General features: G+C 34.3%; 1 protein-coding gene across 1 annotated transcript in view; it reads right to left on the bottom strand.

Annotated features, from left to right (window-relative positions):
• The window catches only part of IQCB1 (IQ motif containing B1), a 76,399-nt gene that overhangs the window by 19,821 nt on the left and 35,287 nt on the right, over nt 1-21,291 (bottom strand). Inside the window, exons 8-12 of the mRNA XM_023214512.1 lie at nt 13,104-13,282; nt 11,016-11,125; nt 9,354-9,463; nt 4,279-4,421; nt 2,484-2,632 (exon numbers count right to left, since the gene is read on the bottom strand). Of these exons, the coding sequence (XP_023070280.1) occupies nt 2,484-2,632; nt 4,279-4,421; nt 9,354-9,463; nt 11,016-11,125; nt 13,104-13,282 (691 nt within the window). The remainder of the gene's footprint in view (nt 1-2,483; nt 2,633-4,278; nt 4,422-9,353; nt 9,464-11,015; nt 11,126-13,103; nt 13,283-21,291) is intronic.

Raw genomic sequence — 21,291 nt, forward strand, 5'->3', positions numbered from 1 at the left:
AATTTGGACTAGCTACATGTCAAGTTCTTCATAGCCAGATACATATGCTTAATGATTATTTTATTGAACAGTGCAGGTCTCTAGTGTGTCTTAGAAAAGGATACTTTAGGCCAGGCACAGTGACCTGTAATTCCAGCACTTTGGGAGGCTGCAGCGGGAGGATCACTTGAGCTCAGGAGTTGGAGACTACCCTGGGCAACACAGTGAGACTTAGTCTCTACTGGAAAAAAAAAAAAAAAAAAAAAATTAGCTGGGCCTGGTGGTGCAAGCCTGTAGTCCCAGCTACTGTGGAGGCTGAGGCGGAGGATCTCTTGAGCCTCGCAGATCAAGGCTGCAGTGGGCTATGATAGTACCACTGCACTCCAGCCTGGGAGACAGAGAGAGATTCTGTCTCAAAAAAAAAAAAAGAAAAGGATGCTTTAAAAATATGGCAAAATGTATCCTTTATTGACTATTGCCTTGCTATAATTTTCTCTATTTTTCTATTTCTTTTCTCAGTGTACTTTCCCATTTTTCTTTCTCTTTTCCTTCTTTGAAAGTAATTCTTGGCCAGGCATGGTGGCTCACACCTATAATCTCAGCACTTAGGGAGGCTGAGGCAGGAGAGTCACTTTATCCCAGGAGTTCAAGGCTGTGATGCACTGTGAACACACCACTGTACACAGGTGACAGAGTGAGACCATGTTTCTTAAAAAAAAAAAAAAAAAAAAAAGTAATCCTCTTATTTCCTTTTCCATTTTGGCTAACTTCGCTTTGACTTCATCTTATTTTTATTAATGAGATGCAAAGACTATAAACATGACCTTGACCCATCCCTTTTTGCTCTTAAACAGAGACTCAATTACTTTTTTTAGCAGATATGAGGCAAATGCGACTAATCTTCCTTTCGTGCCACTGGAAAGTATAAAAGCCAAAACAACTTTGCCTTCATAGCCTTCAGATACATTCTTATGATGACCCCTACTTTTTTCTCTAAGAAATGGTAGGCAAACCAGGATATTTCACTTTATAGTAGAGGATCCTTTTACAAAGTATTTAGGGTCATCTAAATCAGGCAAGGTAGTAAGTCAACTTAATAAGGGCCCACCTAGTTCTATGACAGGGAAGACTTTAAAAGGAGGTATTTATGAGTTAAAAGTGTTAGAAAGAAGCCAAAGTTTCCTCCAAAGGAAGTGTCTCCAACCCTGATATCAACTGGTTAATCCTTAGATGACTTTGTTTAGCAGAAGGTAAATATCAGGAGTATGTGTGATTCAGTGATGGTGCAGGACTGTTTGTTGCAGATACAACCTGAGATCCCCAGAAGAGTCTGAAGAAGGAGTAGGAGGCAGGCATCTCTTCCTATTTCTCTAGTATTTATTCTACTATGTTTTTGGATGATTAAAAAAAAAAAAACTTTGTAAAAAGTTAATCACAGAGACTGTTCAAAATCTATCACAGTAGAAAACTGAAATTGACCTAAAAATTCAAAAAGGGATTGTTAAGCTAAATGCCATAGGACCTGAAATCCTAATATGAAAGTTAACCATGTATAAGAGAATAACTGGATGTTAGGAAAACTGGTCATTAAATTTTAAAAACCACCTTGTGCTATGCTTTTCCAAGGCAACAAAATAGTACTATGCTCTAGAGAGATGACAGAAAGATTGCTATTTAAGAATACGAGGCTGGGCGTGGTGGCTCATGCCTGTAATTCCAGCATTTTTGGAGGCCAAGGTAGGCAGCTCACGAGGTCAAGAGATCGAGACCATCCTGGCCAATATGGTGAAACCCAGTCTCTACTAAAAATACAAAAATTAGATGGGCGTGGTGGTGTGTGCCTGTAGTCCCAGCTACTCAGGAGGCTGAGTCAGGAGAATAGCTTGAACCTGGGAGGTTGGGGTTGTAGTGAGCCAAGATCGCGCCATTGCACTTCAGCCTTGCAACAGAGCAAGAATTCATCTCAAAAAAAAAAAAAAAATATATATATATATAATTCTACAATTAAAATGTTATAATGATCTAAATATACCTAATATCTGTGCATTAAAAAAATCAAATATCACATGCTGCACTTGCACAGAACTTTGTAATTTACAAAATACATCCCCATGAATTAGGGTAACTGATCCATATAACAACTGAGTGAAAAGGGTAAGGGTAAACATCTATTCATACATCAAGCACATGTGATGAGCTGACAACAATAAGACTTAGCTCCTTATTCCTGAAGAACTCACAGCCCAAGTAAGAAGGGAAATAATTAACAAAACAACATTGCAGTATAGTAAATGATGTACAAGGTTCTAAGGTAGTACTAATGACTGAGTGTCTAAACCAGCTTGGCCAGAGGTAAGGAGGTTTTCTTTTACAAAAGAAAAAACTAAGGCTCAAGAAAACTAAGTGTCTTGATTAAGGCTTTACAACAGGTAATTAGCAAAGTCAGGTTTGAACTCATGTTTTTGCCTCTTGATTCAGAGCTCTTTTCACTACATTAGACTCACTGCTCTTTGAAGTGTGACAGCTGCTTTATACTCTGTGAGAGACTGCCTCTGTTGGTGAAAATTTTTCCTTTCCCTGTACCCTCTCCAATGTTTCTGGATAATCAATGCTGATTTCTCTTCCATTTCCCGATAGTGTTTCTCCACCTGACCTAAAAAGATGATAGACACTATTACAACATACTCACTGCTATGCTTTCTTAAGTTCTGGAATCAGGACAATGATAATAATAATCTTGCTTTCTTTTTATTTTTGTCAATACTATTCACTAATTCTCCCAATTCTATTATTTTACCATGGTTCTAAGATTTTAGAAACAAAGCTTTCCCAGATTATGCAGCTTCTTTAGAGAAATAACTCATATAGTATTTTTGTGGTAGAGTAATAAGAAAATGGCTGAAAATCCAACACTAAAAACATTAAAAAAAAAAACCAAAAAACAAGAATCCTAAGCACACAATTAAGAAGTCATTCAGTACCATCAGAGGGAAAGGGCAAAATGTGTGTATGTGTTCTCTCTACATGCTTCCAAATTTCTCTTAAGTCATTCAGTCAGTTATATAGATGACTTTCTTCTTGCTTTCTTGGAGTTGCTCAGCATACAGCCCAGGGTTCACAGTACATACATGACAGAATAAGGCAGTAGAATTGTTAATAAAAAGGGGAGTGTATTTGGGGGAATATAAGAAACTGATATAATTTAATGATCAATTGGATATGGAGGTAAAAGAGGGAAAGGACTCTAGGATGTCTCAAATGGGAAACTGAGTAAGTTACTGGTGCCATTACCTGAGATGGGGAATAAAGGAAAAGGAAATCTGAGGGGTAAGATAATGACTTTGGTGTTTGGGTTGCCTGTGGATATCCAGGTAAAGCTGGATCCAATAGGCAGTTGGGTACAGAGGTGTGTTATTCAATAGAGTAGACACTATCCACAAGTGGTTACTTGGGTTAAAATAAAGTAAAATTAAAATTCAGGTACTTTAGTGTACTAGGCACATTTCAAATACTCAGTAGCCATCTCTAGCCACTGGCTACCCTACTGGATGGTACAGATATACAACCTTTCATTTTTGTAAAAATTTCTATTGGGCAATTCTCCTCTAAGAGCTTAGGAGAGTAGGTGAAGACAGAGACCAGATTTGAGACTGCTCAGCACTCAGTTGAGAGTTGAGCTGTAGTTATTGATGGATACCCCAGGAAGAGCAAAATGACAGGAATAAGGTGAAGATGGAATCCTAGAAAACATCTATATTTAATGGAGATGAAGTGAAATAAAAGGCTAGTGAAGGACCCTGGATTGAATAACAAGAAGACAGGTAAAAGAACTTGAAGATAATATTGAAACCACTAAGACCTCTCAGACCACACCTTATTATTAATTTCAGCTTAGTCTGTCAAAGGCAGAAAGAAGATGTCACAACATTTGTACTAAGGAATGAGTTAAGTTCTGATGGCAGAATGTGATAATATTCCAACTCCTTATTTCAGTTCAAGAAGTATCTTTGTGTCTCTAACAGCTATCTTTATGCATAAATTTTTATGTTTCACTAAATTATCTGAAGGATAAGAAAAAAAAAAACTGGTGGGCAGATTGTTCATCATCAACGAATAGGTCTGAATCAAAAAAATAGTAACCGTTTTTGAACTCAGAAGATTTAATAAAGTTTATCTAAAAAACAGAGAAAAAGGGCAAAAGTCCAAATTTTAAAAAAATCATCATATAGCTAGAAAACTTGGTTTGTTAAAAGATAACCTAAATATTCTTATGTTTATAAAGTTGATACTGCCACTCACCTGGATGAACTATTTCGAGCATACTCAGTCGCAATTCTCGAGAAAGTCTCATGGCTCTCTGTCTTTGAAGCTGCAATCGTAATTTGAGGTCCTCCTCTTCCTTCTGCCTATTTATCTCCAGCAACATCTTTGTTTGTTTAGATCTGTGATGGAAACAGTGTGTTATACATAATTTTCATAAATCATATGAAAAATGCATAACCTTCCTGGTAATCAAATAAATGTAAACAGAAACAATTTTAAGATAATTTCTAGTGTTAATAAGGTATGATAAAATAGACTGTCATCTGCTGCTGTTGTGCAACCTTTCTGGAGAAATATTTGAATATACGCATTAAAAGTCTGGAAAAATATTTGAAATATATAAATAAAAAGCCTTAAAAGTGATGACCAATTAGTTCCATTACAAATAATTTTCTTAAGGAAATAATCAGATATATATGTAAAAACTTCTGTTCAAAAATGTTCTCCACAGTATTACAACAGTAACAAGTTGAAAACAAACTTTGTCTCACAACAGGGAGTTGGATAAATAGATACTGGTTCATTCACCTGATGGGACGGGATTATATGAATTATAAAAAATAAAATGTTAGAGGAATATTTAGTGACATGAGAATATATCAATGATCTAATGTCAGGTAAAAGGAAAATCAGGATATAGAAGGATGAGATCAAAACTGTGTCAAAAAATTTACATTTACTTGCACAGAAAAATAAATAAAAAACATTAAAATTTCAAGTGATTTTTACTGCATGATGTGATTACAGTTGATTTTTATTTTCTTCTTATGCCTATTTCTCAATTATTGACAACTGAACATTACTTTTAAAACTGGTTATGAAAATTTTCATGTGGCCACATTTTATATAATTATCATTTCTGTATTACCTGCTTTTATTCAGCAAAATTTCTCCTTAGCCATTCCCATCTAGTTTTTGTTGCTTCCAGTATCACTATGTAAGGAGACTACAAGTGTCAGTTTACAGTAAATATACTCAAAATGCTTTCAGATACCCACAGAAAAAGAAAACGAGGATTAGAAGAGAGACAGAATAAACTAGTTTACCTCTATAGACTTAATTTGACGTGTCTCTCCCAAGAACATTTTCTCTTAGATCTTTTTTTTAAACTGTATTCTTAGAATTAAACTGTAAACAAATGTGGTACCTTGGCTATAGCTTTATACTCTTAATAGCCAGACTTCATTATAGTATAATTAGAGAGGATTATTATGATTTTTCAACTGAATTTTCAACTCAAAATAGTTTATTTTGATTAAATTGTTTTGATAAAATGTTGTGTGCCTGTGGTTGTTTCTCATAAATTCTTCCATCAATTACAACTTAAATTTTCTCTAGCTTTCTACTTAGGACAGAGTAGAGAATTTGTTTTGAAACTTCTATCTTCTCTTTCTTATGGAAGATAGAGAAGACCTCAAAGGTGCATGTGTGTCAAAAGGTTCTAGAGAAGATCTAGGGCTAGTTGAATAGTTCTAAATGTCTCTTGCTCTTTGTGAAAGCTGGAAATGAAGTAGGTAAGGGCCTCTCCCTTCCCAAAGAATAGCTGATAGCATCTTGCCTGTTCTACAGAACTCCTTCGCCTCAAAACTTCTGGGTTATACAGCATGCAGATAATAATGTTTTATCTCTTACCCATCCATAGAGGGTAAAAGAGAGCAGGCACTGAACACAGCCTCCTTTTAAACTGGTTTTTAAAAAACTACCTCTGTGGCTCGGTGCACTGGCTCACACCTGTAATCCCAGCACTTTGGGAGGCCAAGGTGGGTGGATCACCTGAGGTCAAGAGTTCGAGACCAGCCTGGCCAACATGGTGAAATCCCATTTCTACTAAAAATACAAAAATTAGCCAGGTGTGGTAGTGTGTACTTATAGTCTCAGCTACTTGGGAGGTGAGGCAGGAGCCTGAACCCGGGAGGTGGAGGTTGCAGTGAGCCCAGATCGTGCCACTGTACTCCAGCCTGAGTGACAGAGTGTGACTCCACCTCAAAACAACAACAAAAAACTACCTCTGTTTCTAACTTCTAATTGACTATAGATTATAGTGTTTAATACTGCATCATCAATATTTTAAATACCATTTCATACTATTAGTATGAAAAACATAGTAATCATTAAAATTACATCTGTTAGAATATTTAATCTGTCAGAAAACTGGGTTTGGGAAACAATTTAGGTATGTAGGCTATGAAATATGGCAAAAATCTAAAGACTATGGAGCATGAAGGTGGAAGTAAAGTACAAACCAGAAAGACAGGACAAAAGTGAGATTTGGTGATTTAAATAGCGACTAAATTGTAAACAGATGTGCTTACTGGATTCATGTTTTACTTTCATGTTTGAAAACATTAGGAACTGATGTGATTTCGAATGTAATTCCCTCATTTATTATTAAATAACATCTAGTTATTTTGTTCAGAGTTTCTATAATCACTCAAAAATCAAACAATTATTCTTCCAACTGGTTTCTTTGTAAGAATTAGTAGGCACTGGACCGCCTGGCCTCTGTATTACACTTCTGAAAATAAAATGACTGATCAGATGTCATATTCTGAAAATAAGTAAATCCCATGATTTACATTTAATCAGTCTGAATTTTTACCATTAAAGTGAGAGTTGACCAAACTTTCTGCTGCCAAGACACTGTGCCTCAGAGGGAAAGAAAAAAGATACTATTCTGCATTTAAGAAGCTCAGTTTCAAGGTGAAATCAACAAATGTAATTAAAACACTTAAAAATCAGCACTGTGATAGAGGTAAGTAAATTGTAAGGTTTCTCTAATAGAACTAGAGCAGCTGTTAGCTGCTTCAGAAAACCTTGCTGAAGAAGAGTACTTAAGAGACAATAAAGTTTCTGAATATGAGAAATGACTAAATAAAAAAGAAACCACTATGAAAGTGCATTAGCAAGGGTATGACTATAAAAGAATGCCTCTTGCTGAATCTAAAGAACACTAATCAATCTGAACCCATAAGTGTGACTGGTGGGCAGTCCCTCTCCCAAAACCATGGGAGGGGGAAATTACTGAGATAAGACCTGAGCACAAAAAGACAGAAATAACCTTTGAAAAAAAACCAAGCTACAATGGAAGCAAGAGACATTTGCATGAACTGTAACAACTAATAGAAGAGGGAAGGTGCTGAACTGGAGTAAACTGAAAATTAAAAAATTAAATAGAATCCAACAGGTTAGAACTGCATTTCAGTATATTCTGGAACCTCAACTGCAAAAATACTGGAAAGGTAACAAACACAAAATGTGAGACTTAAATAATTTTTGCTTCACCGTTTATCTTTTTTAATGGAAATATTTATAACTCTTCTGGTCACATAAATAAAGCAGTGGAATTTCTCTTTTAAAATAATGGAATATTAGATTCCATAGAATTTTTCCACTTAGAAGTGGAAAAAAATCTGTAATCCTGGGCTACTTTTAAATAGAGATTTTAATATTGAAAGAGAGAGTATATGAGCAAATTTGGCAACTATTGTGGGACTAAACATTAATGCTCTGAATCCATGTATAAGGGTGCCTTTAAATTTAAGATGCCAGATAACTAAGGATGATAGCAGGTAGAACTCATAAGTAATACCTACTCTATCTGAATTCACCACCAAAGGCAATACCAAGAGCACCTCAGATGCTTTGGGTAGAAAAATATATACTGTGACTCAAAAAGTACTCAATATTTCCCAGATTTATCTAACCACAGAAATGCTTTTTTTTTAAAAAAAAAAAAAACAGTTTGTAAGATAGGCAATAAACTTTGAGTAATAGTAGACGGATAACACTTGCCTCTCAGTGTTATCTATTTAATGCATCTATTTGTCTAGCTAGATTTGTAAATTTTCAAGGACAGAAAATGTGCCATACGCATTTTTCCTCCTATCATTTTCCAAGTGCCAGAAAATATGCTAAAAACTTTGTATTATCTCAAATTTTACATTATCTTGATCATACAAGTGTATAAACTATTATTCTCATTTTATAGATTGGAAGTTTGAGGCTGAGAGAGGTGGGGCATTGTCCATTGTCCAAGTTCACTCAACCAGTAAGTTGCTGAAATGAGATACAAACTCGAATCTGTTAAACTGCCACGGGATGGATCCCCTGGCATATACTAGGCACTTGATATATATTTAAAAATTAATTCTTTTCTTTGCTACCAATAATATTCACACCCAATAACACTTTAAATCCATCTTTAATTCTTCCCTGAAGAAAACATTAATCAATTAATAGGATACCCACTAAGAGACACAGTTAGCTAGAGTGATTTCAATGTCTTCAACTCTGTGACTACATAGTATTTTGAACCCCAGAGCTATTTTTAAATGTTTTTATAACTGAGAAATGCATCTGCAGTTATTAAAAGAATAGTTTCAGTTTTCTTTAAAAAACTAACTTCTGTAAAATGCCAGTTTCATTTTAATGAACTAAAGCTTGGCTGTAAGTTAGGCTGCATGAAAAAGTCACCTCTGAAACAGTTCTTCTTCTTCTAAATTACCTAGCAGCTAAGTTACTTTTTCTTGTTTTGTGACCTCGGAGAATCTGGATTGGTTAGTCATTTCAGAAAGTGGGCTATGTCTTCAGTATTTCCTTTTCAGTCTACTTGAAATAAATGCCAAACTATATCATAATTCAATGAAGATATCCATCCATGCCATATTTATTCAGGAAAATCAGGTTAACAGACTTAAACTCTTATATGCATACATGTTATTGTTATAATTATATATACACAATCATGATAACTGTTGGTTTTGAGGGTTTAATAATATAACTATTGTTGGCTTCCTTTGTAGGCTTGTCCCCTCCCCAAATATCTTAAGTGGATAGGATTGTATATTTAACACATCAGATTCCTGTCTTATGTCCTTTGCTTTGAAAGTGCATCTGGTTACTGGAGTGTTGGTACCCAGAAATGTACAGAAAAAGAACGAAAAGATAACAATAAACATACTAGGAAATTTTTTAAAAATCACCTAAATTTCAATTCAACTGTACTCTAGTAAGATTCTCTGATCATCAATCCCCTCACCAAATTTTTTTACCTGAAACTCCTCTGCAAAGCAATCACAGCAGATGGAAGCTTCTTTAATCTCTTCCTTGTCTGAAAACCCTTCCAATAGGCTTGAATTAAGCATGCTGCTTGATGTAGTTTCTGAAATTAAATGCCAAAAACAACTTAGAGATATCTCTAGGAAGGTCTTAAAAAAAAAAATACCTCTTAAAGTATCAGGCCAGGGCAAGTATTAATCTCTAGCTCTAACAAGATGGGTAGGGATATTAAACCTTACCTCCCAAAGGAGGTATGTTAGGCTCGATAAGGCAACTTCTAGAACATACTCAAGATATAGTCTAGTTAGCTCCAAATTCTCCCTGGATAAGCTCACTTACATTTCCTTTTCAAAGATTTCATAGTCCGCCTGACCTTTCATAATCTTTTTTGAGCTAGCATGTTGACGTTTTTATTTAATAGGCAATCAACCTAGTTAGGTTCAAACTATAAGCTCTGTTGACCATTGTGGATGGTTGCTTGAATCTCTGTCTAGTTCTGTAAGCTTTTGGTATGCTATTCTCTTGATGGACCATTGGGCTTAAAAGGTCAGTGAGCTGTCTGAGTTCTTGACTGAATTCTGTCACAGTCTCCTGTTTACTTAGTAGACTTCTGAGTCATCACATGAAATGAAAAAGGGTACAGCTATTAATAATAAAATATGATTTCTATGATTTTGTTACCTAATCAATATGAATTTGAGCACATGCATAGTTTTGAGATTAATCTAAACTCAGGATGGTTCATATATACAGAAAAAAGAAATTCCCTTCTTCTGCATTCTTCCTTCCAGTCTCCTCCAACCCATTCTCCTGCCTTACTGAACTTCTTTTCATGGTTTCTGCTTGTATTTTTAAATTTATTGCCTTTTTAGTTTTGGATTTTAGATACACAATGTCCCCTTTTCCTTTTAAATTAAAAAATATCTTTAGTCATTTTAGATGTTTTCCATATTTAAGTCTTTATCTGGAAATCAAAAAGTTATATGCCTCTTCCTGTTGGAATGGGCTATTTAGAGCCATCATTTTGAGTATACTAGAGGAAGTATGATGAAATAATCAATAACCTGCTGCCTCAAATTTCTAAATAATTTTTATTAAGACCATTTCTTACACAAAGGAGAAGGTGTTATTGCTGTATCTCAAAGAACAAGAAGGGTAGCCATAGGTGACCATAAATACAGTTTGCTACCATTAGACATTTTTTTGGAAAAACAATTTTAAGATTTTAAATAGCTTATAGATAAAATAAGATAAACATCAGAGATGGGGCTTTCATGAAAAATGCTGAGTGAAACCGATGTGGCAGTATCTATAAACGGATGAAAATGGGAGATTGAAATTATGTTTTTCAGCAGGTTGAAGGCGGAGAGATACAATTTTGTAACATTATATTTTAAAGATGGGGTTTTGCTATGTTGACCAGGCTGGGGTGCAGTGGCTATTCATGGGTGTGATTATAGGGCAGTCTCCACTTTCTGGACTCAAGCGATCCTCCTGCCTCAACCTCCTGAGTAAAAATTTTAAAGATATTTCTATTTTGGGAGTATTTTGCTTGAATTCTTAAGAGAAAGAAAGTGAGGAACATTTAAGGAAAACTAAGGTTTAATACAGTCAGCGAATATCATGCAATTTTTTGTGTGTGTGTAACTTAATACCTGTTCTTCTACTTCCTGACAGACCGTTGGGCTTAAAAGGCCAACGAGCTGTCTAAGTTCTTGACTGAATTCGGTCCCAGTTTCCTGTTTACTTAGTAGACTTCTGAGTCCTGAAATAGAATAGCAAAACGTACAACTATTATTATAACAATAAAATATGATTTTGTTATCTAATCAGTATTAATTTGAAGCCAAAAAGTCTGGGTTAAAAACAAATGAAAACAAGATTAATCACATGATTTTTCTTTTTCCTTTTCTCAGAGACTTCCAGGTTGAAATCTTTAAGATATTCCTCCCTCCTGAGAATCCTTACGTGCTCAATTGTGGGATCTGATAAAAAAAAAAAATCAGTCTAGACAATCTCTTTAATAAAAAAAAAAAAAAAAGGAGGAGGATGGAATCACTGTGGTAAATCAAAAAGTAGAGATAAATTTTTTTTATTTGAACATAAATACTTTAAGTGGAAACATTTTAAAGGTAAATTACTACAGACACATATTCAGTAAAAGTTTGTCCTGTGGAAGCACTCATGCAGATTATTATTAGTCATTATTAGTTGAAAAAGATTATTAAATATAAACATATGATAACATATATAATTTGGGGCAAATCAATAGGTTCCTGGGAAAACATTATAGGTGAAGTGCTACAACACTAGGATAGTACATTTTCATGACAAAATAATACATAGCAGTAGTAAAAGGTACAAAGTAAGTACCATTTCCAGGTACTTGAAATGGTGTATTATAATGTGTGTGTTCAAAATAAATACATAAGGTAAAATTGCCTTGTAGTGTATAACTGGGGAAACCACTATATGGATCTTTTAATGCCTTATATTCTCTTCAAGACCCAAGTTCTCAGCAGTATTAATAATTGTAAAGTATCTTCAGGAACCTGAATTAGTTCTGCTATTGAGATATAAGTCAAAGAAAGGGAGAAGGAATCAGGTAAAATTCCTTTATAACGACTCTGTTGGACATTCACATTTCTTTAGGAATCGAATTATAGAATTCGAAAATATCTATCTGGCACAATATCAACTAAAGAACTCTATTACTGGTACTTTTCCTCTGTATTCCTACAATACCCCCAGTAATGACTAATGCAAGGTACATTATTACAATGTCTTCAAAATCATCAAGAATGATAAAGACCTTTCTAGTAGTTTAGGTATTAAATGCATCATATTATATTCTAACTTTTAAAAATTCCCATACAGTATCACCCTATATTAATAAGTATATTTAATGGACTAGAATCCCATTTTCTGACCATGTTGAATAAGAAAAATAGGTTATAATACATATATGGCTCTAGTCAGCAAAGAAATAAAACAAAGGTAACATATAACTTTGCTTGGTAATTAAAATATATATATACTACCTTTGTGATCTTGGACAAATTACCATGTCTTTGTTTCTATATCTATAAAATAAGGATAAGAATATCTGTCCCATAGGATTGTTGTGAAGATTAAATATTTTAATGCATGTAAAGTATATAGAATGTGTCTGACACACAGTAAATGCTCAATTAAATGAAAGCTATTATATAAGAATGTTAATACACTTACTCCTTTCATCTTCAAAATTTCTGACTTTTAATTCACATATGTATTTGAATTTGGAGGTAAGGCAATTTTTTGTTTGTTTGTTTTTGAGGAAAGACAGTGTTGAGTAATTATGGATAGTTCAAAATACCATAAGGGTACTGGCCTCTCAAGCACAGCTCCATTTTCTCCACTAAAGCTGGTCTTGCTAAGGTCACTGATCTTTTTGGTCATTATTTTACTATACTATATGGTATATCTAACACATAACCTTTTTGTCAGAGAGGGAGTAAATATTCATTGCAACCTAATCAGAAAGGTATCTTCCACTTGCTATCTGTAGTGACATTAAGATAGCTTGATTATATAAAGACTTTTTTTTTCTGAATTGGTATAAAAATTGATGCCAATTTTTATGTAGAGTTTTATCTACATAGTTATCAACTCTTTAAAATATAAGAATTTTGTTTTTCATAAACCATCAATAAAAATTTTCTTTTTGAGAATCCCAAGTAAAGAAAGAATGAATGCACTACCTTTGTAGCAGGTACTTTGTCTCAGTAAAATCAAAATTTCCTGATGGGATTCAGCCATCAACAGTAGGAGTTTTGTAGCAGTACTTCTTATGACTGGACTAGGAGTTGAAAAAAGCTTGAAAATAACTTCATCTAAAATTGAATACAGAGCTTTTCTTCCTATTCTGAGTAAATCACCACTAATAGAACAAAAAAAAAAAAAAAAAAGTACCATTACTAATTGATGCACAGGTATCACAACAAATTTAAAATAAAAGATTCAGTAACTTGATGCCAGACTGTGTCCTGATCCAAGAATATAACCACTTTTTAAAATATATGTTGGTTCCAAGAATATATCATATTCAGTCACTTAATATTTATTGAACTCCTACTATGTGCAAGGTACCATGTGTGCTAGGTACAATAGAGAATACAAAGTAGCCAAAGGCCCTCTCCTTAGAGAAGCTTGCAATCAAATCAAGAAGGAAAGATAAATGTGCAAAATACTAAATAATAAATAATTTAAAAGCTTCAAGGCAATGATAAAAGTGAAATCAAGACATGTACACAGTTAATTGTTAAATGATGTACAAAGACAAAAATGCCATAGGAATTCTACCATGTGCTTAATACAGGAGAAACTTAAAATCTTTCCCTGGTATTTCCTTCATTATACTAACAACCCATCTTATATTACTGATGTCATGAAAAATTATCTAAAACTTAGAAATAGTCAAAAGAAAAAGGTTAGTGAGTGTCCTTTTATTTACCCCCTTAAGGAGTATGTGATTTTCTAGGCGTATGTACCTCTGTTTAATTTTCTACTCACTATTAAAATATTTTACAATTCTGTAAAAATAGAGGTTGGCTGGTAGAAAACAATGCCAAAGATTCTTATCTAAGAGCAATGTAAACAGACTCTTATTCAAAGCAATACAAATGATTTCTGTCCAGTAGAAAAGGTAATTCTAAAGGCTACATTGCTTTATAAGTCATATTTTCCTATTAGCAAATTTTTAAAAATCTATCAGCAAATTTATTTCTATATTCCTTCAACAAACCAATTCCATAAATCTATTTTCCTCAAATTCTCCTTTGAACCTGTATAAATATCTTACTTGTTCCTTCATTAACGAGTTGAATAAAATTTTGAGCAGTCAAATTTTAGATTTGTATAAGACTCATGTTTGAGCTTTTTGAAAACTATACTTTAGTAGTTACTAAAATAATTTTGTTAAGAGAAAAGAGATCAGCAACATATCTTAAATGTAAAAATCTCTGGGTTGAAAGACTTTATAAAGTTATCCAATTAAAATATGTGAGAATCTTTGTGACATCTACTTCTGTGCCCCTGTGTCTCTTAAATGCTATTCCCTATGCCTAGGATGCTCACCCTTTCCCATCAGTCAATGTCATCATACCATTCAAAACTCAGATAAAAAATATGCTTATCTCAGAAAGCCTTCTACAGATATCCCTATCCCAATCTTATCACATCTTTACTCCATATCCCACCAAGGGTTTGTGCTATAATGTAATACAGTAGTTTAAATGCTTTTAGATGCTCTTCAACCTCCTAATCTTAAAGACATCCTCTCTATACCACTACCATCTTATCTCTCTGCTTCTCTTCTAATCCAAACTTCTCTGTCGCCACTACCTTACATCTCATTTCTCAAACCACTGCATCTAGTTTTCATTTTTTACTATTTCACTATACTATCCTTGGTAAGTTCATTTCGTCAGCATAACTTCCCAAATGTCAAGTCACATATATATCATGAGTGATTCTTTTCCCAGACTTGCTTGTATCTGATACTTCCTACTTAGCTTCTGTGATACAAAGTTCTGGTCTCCCCTCTACCTTCCACCCATACTTTTCCGATCATTCTTTTTCATTTGTCTTTATGGGCTCCACTTCCCCAATATAACCCTAAAAGGTTATTCCCTAAGACTCCATTTTCAAGTCATTTATTTTCTCACTGTATTCATACTTCCTACCAATCTCACTTTCTGTCATGTTTTTCACTACCATGTATAAGCTGATTTGTAAATCTGTAACTCTAGTCCCCACCTCTTCCAGAAGTTAGTTTACCTATTCACGTGATGGACATTTGAGTTATAGCTAGTCCTTGGTCTTTACAAATAAAGCTCAATGAACATTTGTGTATAAGTCTTTATATAAATACTTACTTTTACTGCCTGTTGAACTACCTATACTCAATATAACCAACATTGAATTCATCATCTGTCTCACAAAACCAACTCCTTATATATTCTACATACCACAGTCTGTCTGATCACTCAATACAGAAAACTTGGTATCATATCTGACTGCACCATTTATTTTACCTACTCCATATCAAAACATTTACCAAGTCCTCATAATTTTTTTAATAGCTTTTTAAAAATATAATTGATATACAACAAACTGTACACATGTAAAGCATATAATTTCATCAGTTTGACCTGTTTCACCAATATAAAACAAGAAAATGAATATATCCATGACCCCTAAAAGCTTCCTTGTATTTCACTGTAGTTCCTCCCTTGTTGCCTTCCCTGTCATTCTATGCCCAGGCAACCACCGATCTGCTCTCTGAGAAAGTTGACTTCTATTACTACTTTGCCGAGAGGCCTTTTTTAAAAATTAAAATCAGGGGTAGATAACGGATTTTGTCAAAAGCTTTTTCTGTATCTACTGATATGATGGTATTTTTTTTTCCATTTTTAGCTTGTTAACATAAGTTACAATGACTGACTTTAGAATATTAAACCAGCCCTGAATCCTGGGATAAACCAGACTTATTCACGATGTATTAACTTTTTAATACATTGCTGAATTCGACTTATTACAATTTTGTTCAGAACATTTGTATCTATGTTTATGAGTACATTGATGCGAGTTTTCTTATAATGTCTTTGTTTGGTTTTGGTATCAGGATAATGCTGACCTCATAGAATGAGTTGAAAGTGTTTCCTCCTTCTCGACTTTCTAGAAAAGTTTGCTTAAGATTATTATTTCTTCCTGAAGTGTTTAACAGAATTTACCAGTGAAAAAGCCATCCAGACCTGGAGTTCTCTTTGTGGGAAGGTTTTTAGCTACAAATTCAATTTTTCTTTATAGCTATCTATATTTGGGTATATATTTGGGTTCTCTATTGCTTCTTGCGTAAATTTTGATAGTTTGTGTGTCTCTCAATCAATTTGTCCATTTCATCTAAGTTGTTAAATTTATAAGCATAAAGTTGTTCATATTATTCCCTTGTGATATTTTTAGTATCTGCAGGCTTTGTTACAATGTTACCTCTCTAATTACTGAGATTGGTCATTTGTATTATTTCTTTTCCTTTCCGTATTAATCTTAATCTTGCTACAGTTTTCTTCTTCTCAAAGAGCCAGTTTTGGTTTAATTTGCTTTCTCAAAGAACTTCAATCTTCTCAAAGATCCAGTTTATGGTTTATTTTCTCTCACTTTTGCTTACTATTTTATTGATTTCTGCTCAACCTTTATCATTTTCTTTCTTCTGCTTAGAGTTTAATTCCCTCTTCTTTTCCTAGTTTCTTAAAAGGGAAAGCTGAGGTCAATGATTTGAGATTTTTCTTCTTTTCTAATATATAGGCATTAGTGATATAAATTTTCCCCTAAATGTCATTCTGCTTTAATTAAGAATTTCCCCAGAAATTCTCATGTTGTGTTTTTATTTCCATTCATTTAAAAATAATTTCTAATTTCACTTTTGATTTCTCCTTTGTCTTGTGAATTATTTAGATGAATGTTATTATTTCCCACATATTTAGGGACTTGTCAGAGATCTTCTTGGTATCAATTTCCAACTTAATCCCGTTGAGGCCAGAGAACATACTTTGTATAACTGAAATCCCTTTACGTTTTTCTTGTTTTTGAGACAGGGTCTCGCTCTGTCGCCTAGGCTGGAGTGTAGTGACGTGATCTCAACTCACTGCAACCTCTGCTTCCTGGGCTCAAGTGATTCTCCCACTTCAGCATCCAAGTAGCTGGGACTAGAGGCACGTGCCACCATGCCCAGCTAATTTTTTGCACTTTTTGTAGAGATGGGGTTTTGCCATGCTGCCCAGGCTGGCCTCGAACTCCTGCAGTGCTCTGCTCACCTCAGCCTCCCAAAGTGCTGAGATTACAGGCATGAGCCACTGTGTCTGGCCCCTTTTATGGCCTGGAATATGTATTCTTCTTTGTAAATGTTCCATCTGCATTTGAAAAGAACATGTATTCTGTACTGTTTGGTAGAATGTTTGTAAAATGTCAATCAGGTCAAATTGGTTGATATTACTGTTCAGATCTTCTGTGGTCATGCTAATTTTTTGTCTACTTATTCTATTAAATATCAAAAGAGATATATTAACATCTTTTGCTCTAATTGAGGATTTCTCCTTGTAGTTCTTGTCAATTTTTGCTTGTGTATTTTAAAATTCTATTAGGTCAATAAACACATCCTTTGATGAACTGACTTTTTTAAAAATAACTTTCTTTAGCACTAGTAATATTCTTTGTTCTGTAACTTACTTTATCTGATACTAATACAGGTACTTCAACTTTCTGTAGTATAAGCATGGTGTATCTTGTTCCACCCCATTACTTTTAACCTATTTGTGTCTTTATATCTAAGGTGCATTTCTGGTAGACAGCATATAGTAGGTTTGTACTTTTTAAATCCAATCTGTCAATCTGTCTTTTAACTTTAGTTTTTCAACATTTACGTCTAATATAGATAGGTTTAAATCTACCACTTGGTTTTGTTTCTCCTTTGTTCTTTTTTTTCACTTCCTTCTTCTGGATTGCATATTTTTTAATGATTCATTTTTATTGCCTTTGTTGGTTTACCAGATGTAAATTCTTTGTTTTGCTATTTTCTTCATTGCTTTGAGGTTCAAAGTATACATTTCAATTTATCGCAGTCTTATCACTTATCATGGTGATATTATACCACTTCATGTATAGTATAAAAGCCTTACATCAGTATACTTCCATTTATCTCCTCCCAGCCTTCATGCCCTTTTGGAATACATTCTACTTATACATATGTTCCTCAAGTACATTATTATTTTTGTGTAGGCAAATATATTATAGATATATTAAAATAATATAAGAAAAACTATCTTATATGTTTATGTAATCACCATTTCCGATACTCTATTTCTTTGTGTAGATGAATTTCCTTTCTGGTGGAAGGACTCCTTTGAATATTGTTTGTAGTGTTGGTCTGCTAGTGATTTCTGAAGAAGTACTTCATCTTTGCTTTTGAATATATTTCTGCTGAGTATAAAATTCTAATTTGACAGTTTTCTTTCTCAGTATTCAACTGTCTTTTTACTGTGGTGTTTCTGATAAGAAAGTTGCTGTCATCCTCATCTCTATTTCTCTATATAATGCTTTTGCATCTCTGGTTGCTTTTAAGATTTTTCTCTTTATCACTGGTTTGAGCATTTTGATTATGATGTGCCTCAATGTGGAATTTTCTTCATATTTATTGCCCTTGGGGTTTGATGACCTTTTTGAATCTGCATGTTTATAGTTTTCATCAAATTTGGAAAATGTTAAGCCATTACTTCTTCACACATTTTTTTGTGACCCTACTTGCCTACTTTATGTACTCTGATTACACCTATGTAAGGTTGCTTAAAGTTGTCCCACAGTTCACTGACATGCTTTTATTTCCTTTTGTTTCTTTTTTGTTTCATTTTGGATAGTTTCTACTGATATGCCTTAAAGTTCACTAATCTGTAATGTTAATCTGCTGTTAATCCCATCCAGTGTATTTTTCATCTCAGATATTGTAGATTTCATCTCTAGAAATTCACTTTGAGGCTTATATGTCTGTATTCAACTTTTTTAATATATGGAATATGGTTATATGGTTATAATAACTAGTGTCCTTGTCTGTTAATGCCAACATATGTATCAGTCTTGATAGACTAATTCTTCTCATTTTAGATCCTGTTTTCTTGTTTATTTGCATGCCCAGTACTTCAGTACCAGTAAAATCAAATCACCTGTTGAATCATGGTATGTTTTGTAGCATAGTCATGACTGCAGAATCTATCAGTTTGTAGTAACGGCAAGAAATAGTCATTTTGCAGTAATAAAGAAACAGAAAAAAAGAGTCATCAAAGCAAATATTCTATGATGACACAGGTGGGATTTTTCTCACCCTTTTAAAAGCCAAATCGAAAGATTTCTAGTGAACTTCCTACCTTTGTATAACCTACAATAAAAAAAAAATGTTTAAATACAGCCAGGTTCAATAACCACATGCAGTTAAGTTACTTGGAAACAGTTTGACCCTTTTAGGTCTTGCTTTTATGATCTGGAATAGTGCTCATTCTAATGCGAATTATTCCTCACTACTGGGGTAAAACCTTCCTGAACACTCTACCCAATCACCCATTGTTTATGAGACTTTCCAGTTTGGCTGTTGGAAACAGGTACTATTTCTGGCCCTGTGTGAGCTCCTTGCACTGTTCCTTTTAGTCCTTTTGGATTATTGTTTTCCCTGGCCTTGGGTAGTTCCTCACATATATGTGCAGATCAGTACTCTACTTAATACTTGAAGGATACCGTCTGCAGATCTCTGGGGTTCTCTGTGTGTATAGCTCTCTTCTCTAGTATTCTGACTTGTGAACTCTAGTCATCTTGTTCTCTCCAGACTCTGGGCTCTATTGCTTCAACTCAAGCTTGCTAGGATGCGTCTGCCTATACTTCAACCTGAAAACTCTCTCAATACTGTAAGTTAGAGCATTGTAAGACTCACCTTGTTTATTCCTTTTTCTCTGGGCTTACTTTCTTTCACTGACTGATAGCCAGTTTCTTAAAAAATTATGTTTCATGTTTTTGTCCATTTTTTCAGATGGGAGGATAAATGCATCTCTACTATTCCATCTTGATCAGTAAAGTCTTGATGATTTTAATTCATTATTTTTTATTTATTTATTTATTTTGAGACGAAGTCTCGCTCTGTCGCCCAGGCTGGAGTGCAGTGGCCGGATCTCAGCTCACTACAAGCTCCGCCTCCCGGGTTTACGCCATTCTCCTGCCTTAGCCTCCTGAGTAGCGGGGACTACAGGCGCCCACGACCACGCCCGGCTAATTTTTTGTATTTTTTTTTAGTAGAGACGAGGTTTCACCGTGTTAACCAGGATGGTCTCTATGTCCTGACCTCGTGATCTGCCCATCTCGGCCTCCCAAAGTACTGTGCTTACAGGCTTGAGCCACCGCGCCCAGCCTAATTCATTATTTTAAAAACTCCATATCCCAGGTACCAATGCCCAGGGACAAGATATCATTACTTCACTTGGATTAGTATGATGGCCTTTTTTGTCTAGAGTTTTCTTCCCCTTAATCTTTCCTTCACATAGTCACCAGAGTAACAAAACTGAAATGTAATCTGACCACTTTCGTCTACTTTAAAAATCTTCAATGGTCCCCGTTGCCTATAGGATAAAACTTCATTTCCTTAACACAGCATATAAATTCTTCATGACTCTGAGTCTCAGCCGAGCTTGCTAGCCACCTCCCTATATGGAACTTTAAATCCCAACAATAATGAATTTGTACCTACTTTTCATCCTCAGCATGTTGTTTCTTATCTCTGTATTTTTGCTTATGTTGCCTGGAAATACTGCTTTCTCTTTCTCCTCTTCCTCCCTGGCCAATATACCATCCTTGAAGTTTCATCTCAGATATTACCTTCTCCAGAAGCATCTCCCCTCAGTTTGGATTAGAAGGTCCTTTAACATTTATGGTCACTTTTAATATTGCAACAATGTATTATAATACAATGATGTTTGTGTGTCTGTCTTTTCCATTCTATTGTAAGCTCTTTGAAGATAAGGTTTATATCTTAATCAACTCTATAATTACAATGACAGACACAGCAGCTGCATAGTAAATTCATACTAAACTGAAAGAATGGATTATTCCAATTGTGTATACACTGCCCTTCCATTTTACCCTCAATAATTGCCAATTGCTTCTTTTATACCCTTCTTGAGCATCTGTAAAAATACCAAGCTTGAAGTTATTAAATAAATGTGATTAAACATTTTTTGTTGTGACCTCAATATTTTTCTTCAGATATCACACCAATTCTCTTCTTTAAGCCTGAGATTTGAGCTAAAATCTTAAGCTGTGGCATAAGGTATCAATTTAATAATATGTTTCTAGTCTTTT

The sequence above is a fragment of the Piliocolobus tephrosceles genome, chromosome 2, assembly GCF_002776525.5.
Source record: "Piliocolobus tephrosceles isolate RC106 chromosome 2, ASM277652v3, whole genome shotgun sequence".
NCBI lineage: Eukaryota > Metazoa > Chordata > Mammalia > Primates > Cercopithecidae > Piliocolobus > Piliocolobus tephrosceles.